A 7,299-nucleotide genomic window follows, 5' to 3' on the forward strand; every position below is an offset into this window, starting at 1 on the left:
CCAGGCCAGGAGCCTCCACTGAGCAGAGGCTTCCGGTTGAGGGAGTGGGGGGGGCTGGAGGTGGGGTGGGGCCTGACAGGCCTTGCTGCTGGGTCCTACTGCTCCTGACTCCTTTCATCTTTGACAGGCAGCCAGGAGCAGATAAATATTAATTTGCTAAATTTTTTAGGGGCCCCACAGGGCAGCGAGAATGGCCTGGTGGGCTGCATCTGCCCCACAGGGCATATATTGGCCACCCCTACTCTAGTCATCACCTCATAGAGGGAATCACATGACCTAAAATAGATTTGCCTTAGCATGGGAAAACTTAAAATGTGCAGTGGCATTAATGTAAATTTGTTCCCAATTTTTTTTTGTTTTCTGTTACTGAGTTTCTATGTTTTATTTACACTACACCACACACACAAAAATCAAGAATAGAAAGCTAAGAATAATACAAAAAATAAAGTTAGAAACTTCCAGAGGCATACTGAAGTCCTAAACATATACTTTAAATTTTACAGTTTAAAATGCAAAGGATAGAAACTGAAGAACTGAATATTTTTATTTCATAGAAGATAGTTTCTATTACTGTTGTGTAGAATCTTCTGAACTTGTGAATTCAAATAAAAACCCTCAAAGTTGAAGCTGCAATGAATTATGGGTATATGCTTTTAAAAGTTATTAAAAAGATACAGAGTGAAGGTTTTTATTTCACACAAAAAAATACAAACTGTTGGTGTGAAACCCTTGATGTTTGATGAAGAGCAAGATTTTTATATAAAACTCCAGCTACAGTCAATACAAAGACAATATAAAGTAAGGGAACATATTAAAGAACTGTGCAATTGTATGGCTCAAGGGATGTAGATAATTTCACTTCAAGGTCTGCAATATTAATGTATACTATATTAGTAACAGTCTTCATATATTACTAGATCTGACAGCTTTTCAGTGCTCTGCGAAATGAGTTTAAGGGTTTAGCAAAAATTCCCAGTAGACAAACATTCACATCACAAACTACATACACAACAAAAATACAACTCATTGCACTTGTTCTCAGAGGTGCCAGCAGCTGCCTTTTCTTTTCTTCTTAGCAGTCCTTCTTCCTTCCAGGTCAAGGCCAAGGAACAGTAGAAGGATTGCCTGGAGAAGCTGCCACTGCTGCTGTCCTTAGCCTACCTGTTCTGGAAAAAGGCACATCAGTATCTTGGCCTATCGTTTCAGAACCTTCACCAGGATTCAAATTCTCACATGCACTGAACATTTTTAACAAGCAATGTTAAGCTAAAAATGAAAACGCGAACATGTGTTCTGAATGCAAACTGGGCACAGGTCTCGTGAATGATGCTTTTATTAAAACATGCATCTTTGTTGAAGAAAACAGTCAAATTGACATAGAAAATGCCTAGTGAGTTTACTTAGGAAACTTTCATGAAGCGGTTTTGTATTAAGGTTTCTATATGTGCCATAAGGACATTAACATCAGCAGCGCAGACCTGATGTTTCTGCATCTCATTCTTTTTCAATGTCTCTAACAGGCCTCGGTGGACTGGAGGCAAAGGGCTGTAAGAACTCAGCAAGTGAAGCTGACTTAATGGATTCTGTTTTATTTCTGCAATCCTCAGAGCCCGCAAAATAGCAGGTGCAAACTTGGAATAATGAGCTGTAGATGAAATGATAACTGGGCAGGTTCTATCCTGTAATCGATCTGCAACGACTTTAGCAACAGCTGTGTGTGTGTCCAAAATATACCCAGTAGTACTGTATACAGAGTGAATAGCAGTTAAACAGTCCTCTTCAGAACACCACCCAGCCACCAGGTCCTGCTGAAGCTTCTCAAGTAGCTCATTCTGCAACTGAAAGTGGCTTTGATTTTCCAGCTGATTAAACAATAGTGTCACCAGCTGTCCATCACCATTAGCAATCAGATGCAAGTGTCGTTCAAGGTTGGAAGACTTCAAAATATCTATTGCTGGTGACAACGTACGTATTAGTCTTCTGCCCCTTAAGTCATAAAGGCCTGTTCTCAAGAAATTGGTCAAAATGTTATTTTCATTAGAAGCACAAATACATTTCCTGATAGGTATTCCCATCTTTTTTGCATACAAGGCTGCTAATATGTTGCCAAAGTTTCCAGTAGGAACACATACATCTATTGGGCTCCCAAAAGCAATAATACTTTGATGAACGAGATCAAGGTAGGCAGAGGCATGATAAATCACTTGAGGAAGTAGTCGAGCCCAGTTTATAGAGTTTGCTGCACTTAAAGCTGTTCCATATTCTGCAGTAAGAAAGCCAGTATAATCAGAATTGGTAAATATTTGTTTTATAGCCATCTGGCAAAAATCAAAATCAGATTTGACACCTATTGCCCAACCATTTCCTCTTTGGCAGCCAATCATCTGAGATTTTTGAATCTGGCTCACTCCATCCTCAGGAAAGAGACTGGCCACAACAATTCTCTGCTTGTCGGCATCGTTAAGACGACTAAAACCATCTAGGACAGCACTCCCTGTGTCTCCAGATGTAGCTGTTAGGACCAAATAATTGCAGCTTGTGGGAACACAGTAAGCAAAGATATGAGGTAACAGCTGTGATGCAAAATCTTTAAATGAGGCTGTTGGTCCATGAAACAACTCAAGGAGAAACTGGTTGCCTGACAAGTGCCTAATAGGGGCAATTTTAGAACAGGTAAAATTCTCTCCATAAGCAATCTCAACAATTGCACCCAGTGTTGAAGCAGGTATATCAGCAGGATGTATACATTTTTCCAATATAATCTGGGCTCTTTCAACATAGGTTGCTTCTACTAAGCTTTGCCATTCTCCAGCAGTTAATTCTGGAAGCCCCTTCTCAGGAACAAAGAGTCCACCATCAGATGCCAGGCCCTCAATCACAACATCACTGAAATATTTAGCAGGGTCTTTGTGATCACACGTTTCAGATTTTACATATCTGGTTGAAATAAAAGTTTCTGCTTCTGAGTCTTGATACCTCTTCACTGCATCAAGTACTTTATCTGCTACAGCCTCTGCTGTAATCCCACTTTCACAAAGAACCCGGATATCATACCACTTTTTATAAAACTGTTTCCTATACTGAAGTATGTCTCTCATGGAAATTTGAGGCCCCTGACCCACAATACGATCCAGTTTTAGGAATTCTAGTCTATCTATTATGTCTCTTGTGGGTACATCCAGATACACAACTAACCCATTTTTCTTCATGTGCTGCATACTTGCAGCATGCATTGGATTGGATCCAGTAAGGGAAATTACACTTCCAGATGCTGAAATCTTTAACAGGGCTTTTCCTTCCTCTTCTAAAAATTGTTCATTACCAATATCCTGCAATTTTTCTGACACACTCATATTCCAGGTTTTTTCAAGGACATCGTTGTCTACATCTATGACAGGACAGCCCAGTTTCTGACCTACTATTCTCCCTACTGTTGTTTTCCCAGCACCAGGAGGTCCCATCAGGACAATATTCTGATCTGCAGCATAAGAGTGATTTGAGATCCATGACCTTCCCAGGTGTGCAAATGCCAGCGTTCTTGGAAAAATCAACTTTAAATGCACCTTAGAAACAGTGTTCTGGGTTATTAGTTTCAGATGCTGATATCGAACAATGTGATACATCTTCTTTTCTCTGATTTTTCAAGACAATTTTACAAGTGACTCAAGTGCTTTAAAGAGAAAAAATATATACAGAATTAGTCATTTGTAGAAATAGATACATGAAATTAAACAAGGGAAAAACCCCAATCCATTAGAATGGAAAACTAATCATGGCTGTCTGCTACAATATCAGAGGAAAACATGTTTTTCAGCAAGACAGTTCCCCCCGATCTCCTATACTGAGCCTTCCCATTTCATCGACAAGTGTTATAATCATGCCTGAGCTTAATCCAAGAAACTATGAGTTTACTATATCTTCATGCAAAATATGGTTTTATTAAAAAAAATGCTGAATTCATGCAGAGCTTCTAGTCTACCATTCATCCAAAACCTTTGTTTCTCTTATCCTAGAGAAATGGAGTCTGTATTATACCATATCAGAAAGCTGATATGGTATGTCCCATAATGAACAGTGGGCTTAGCTAAGGGTTGCCTTCTGAACTACTCAGAACCAGGTCCAAAAGAGATGCTGTTGGGTGAATAGTCCACACCGCTAGGACTCCTGGCAGCCAACATTCTCAGAATAAGAACTCTTGGTGGAAAAGATCCCAGAACTTCATAATACTATATTACCATAAGAACTAATACATACTTGTTCAGACACTACGCAGATCCTAAATAGTGGTTGGTTCTGTGTCATTAACATCAGACTTATTTACAAAAGCATACACAAGTCACCCTTATGAACAATATACAATAAAAAATTATCCTCTCCAAATCCTAAAAACCAACCTAACAGTTCTGGCTCTGATTTAAACAAGCAAAAAAAAAAAGCTAGAAAACTCACTTAAATTTACAGAAAACTCAGACTACTGTACCAGTACTGGCAGAGGCTCATCCAATTCTATTCTGCATAATTACAAATGGTATCTCAAGTACTCCTAAGATGGAATCCTATTTCCTCTGCAGTTGACATGGATTGAGTGAAATTGGAGAGAATACCATGAACAGACTCTATTCTCAAAACAGTCATTGGGCTAGGGGCTCTCCAATGCTGATAAATCAAGCAGTTCCCAACAATGAACTATTTTGTTTGCTCTGGGAAATCAATGTCAGTGTCAACATGAACTACAGAACAGGAATGGCATGTAGTGTTCAAGGGGGCAGTCAAAATCTGCACGAGAGAGGAAATGATCAGCAAAAATCTGCACAGAAGCAGCCCTTCAGGACCACTTTCCGTTTTATGCTGGAAAATAAGTCTGTCACTTTATTATCTTCTACTTAATAGCTAAAAAAAATGCTTATTACTTAAAATAACCAGTACTGTTGCAGGATTTTATGGAAAGCAAACTTTTTGTGCTCTATAAGCTCAAGAAGTCAAAACATCATTGCTTGCATATTGCTGGCTACAAATGACTTGCATGGAAATTAATTCCCTGAAAGACTGTAGCCTTATTGGGTATTAGAGTAACTACCACAAGAGTCGACTATCCCTAGAATAAAATATTAGAACTGTCAAAAACAAAAATACCCAAATAAACAAAACAAAAACAATCTCTAAACATTTTCCAGGGAAAGTTGTTAACTAACTTAACAGGATTACTTTTTCAAAGTTATCCACAGCCTGTACACAGTTAGAATATCAAGCCTAAACCCAAGTCATCTAAACCTACAAAAATGGCAACATTTTTAAAAAGTAACTGTTACTTGCTAAAATAAGCCAGGGTTGCCCAGGATAGGTGGGTTGTTTTTGAACAGGCCTAATGATTCAAAACCAAAAATGGACGCAGTCCTTCCTAATAACTAGATTTTAGGGATTCATTCTGGTAGCTGGAATTCTGACTGCTTGCATCTCATGTTACACTGAAACACTTCATTAATTTTTAAACAACTTGTTTTTTACCCTTTACATAACCTACACTGCCAATCAATTTCTGATAAAAAGAGGTGTTTTGCTCTTCTTTTGTATTAGCAGGATAAATTAAATAAACTAACTTCCTTGAATCATTCACTACATATCATGTTTTCCAATCCTTGAATCAACCTCATGAGTATTCTTTGCACTTTCTCCATTCTTGCAACTCTCAGACTAAGGATAGAAGAATTGTGCACAGTATTCCAGTAAGAGTTGCACCTGCACAAATGCAGACTTCCTAACTTCTACCAGAGATTCCTGAGTATACATCCCAGGATCACAATAATCCTTTAAACTCTGTACTCAGCTAGCTCCATCCGCACTGAAGCACCATCCAGATCTGAACTTACGTGGCTATAAGTGCAGAAGTAGCCACTAGATCCACATTGGTTCTTGGAGTGAACAAATTCTGCAGTATCCATGTTCCTGTCATTCTTTCTTCCATCTTCCAGGCTCATTATCATTGAAAAGATCAGTCTCCAAACCTCTGGTATCTATTATTTCACAAATCAAAGCAGCCACCTTTAACACCTTTATGTACAGTTTAAATTATGGTTTGTATGGGATGGTTTGGATAGGGATGATCCTGCCTCAGGCAGGGGGTTGGACTAGATGACTTCTGGAGGTCCCTTCCAGCCCTATTTCTCTACAACACTAGCACATTACAATTTCTCCTATCAACTCACATTTGTATAGAACAGTGATTCTCAACCAGGGTGCTGCAGCACCTTGGGGCACCATAAAATCCTTTTAAGGATGCAGCAGTGTGCCACACATTAACACTATTAGGTGAATGAACACCTACACAATTCACAAGATAAACAGAGATTTAAAATAGAACCTTTTTTGACACCACGGTCTTCTGACCTGTTGTGGTCTTTCTGAGTTCAGTGCAACAGAAGAAATATTTTATTTCTTTTCCACAGTCAAAAAATTATTAAAAGCTGAGCCTGCATTTTCCAAGGAGTGCCTCTAGTTTAAAAAGGTACAGTAGTTGTTGTAAATAAGGGTCGCCCAAATGGCAAACTGCAGACCGCATTTGGCCCCCAAGGGATTAACCTGCAGCGCCCAGGCTCCTTATTGGGGCACCACTCCCCCACTGCTCCCACAATGGCTGCTGCTGGAGTCTTTAGACTTCCCTCCTTCCCCTGGCTTCCTCTTCCTGCCCCTTGGGATGGGCCAACACAGCCTGCAGGGGTGAGGGAATCCACAGCCTGGCATTTCAGGGGACACCCAGGGACCTGACACAGCATAGTTGTATCAGCACAATACAGTAGGGGGAAACTCATTGTGGTAAGTGGTGTGGGAGCCAATGTAGCATGGCAAAGTATGCAGTTCACAGTGTAGCATCTATGGTGGAACACGCATGGCACAGTGCAGTACTTGATGGTGGGGGGGAAGCACCTGCCACATAGTATACCGCCCAGGGTCACACCCCCAGCCACTCACACGTTGGACAGCCCTGTTTTAAATAATTAAATCCCTCCATGGGAAAAATGGATGGATATGTATGTGGAATACATTGCTTTTTAATTGTTTTAAAATGTGAAAAGTAGGTTTAATATTCATTAGAGGCACAAAGTTGCATCCTGCTGACTACAAAGATAGAAATAAGTTTATTTGTGTAAGTTTCATAGATTTCATAGACATTAGGGCTGGAAGGGACCTCGGGAGATCATCGAGTCCAGCCCCCTGCCCAAGGGGCAGGAAGTCAGCTGGGGTCATAGGATCCCAGCAAGATAAGCATCCAATTTACTCTTGAAGGTCTTCAATGTAGGTGCT

General features: G+C 39.9%; 1 protein-coding gene across 2 annotated transcripts in view; it reads right to left on the reverse strand.

The window, feature by feature from the left end:
- Positions 1-663: 663 nt before the first annotated feature.
- THNSL1 (threonine synthase like 1) overlaps positions 664-7,299 on the reverse strand; it is an 8,435-nt gene continuing 1,799 nt past the window's right edge. The window contains exons 1-2 of one of the 2 annotated variants that reach the window (XM_019531896.1): positions 4,542-6,115; positions 664-3,670 (exon numbers count right to left, since the gene is read on the reverse strand). In XM_019531896.1, coding sequence (XP_019387441.1) covers positions 1,401-3,623 — 2,223 coding nt within the window. In that variant the 5' untranslated portion in view covers positions 3,624-3,670; positions 4,542-6,115 and the 3' untranslated portion in view covers positions 664-1,400. Of the gene's footprint in view, positions 3,671-4,541; positions 6,116-7,299 lie in introns of those variants that run through there. The other variant, XM_019531887.1, reaches the window with a different exon arrangement.

The sequence above is a fragment of the Crocodylus porosus genome, unplaced genomic scaffold (genome assembly GCF_001723895.1).
Source record: "Crocodylus porosus isolate Cpor-Errol unplaced genomic scaffold, CroPor_comp1, whole genome shotgun sequence".
Classification (NCBI taxonomy): domain Eukaryota; kingdom Metazoa; phylum Chordata; order Crocodylia; family Crocodylidae; genus Crocodylus; species Crocodylus porosus.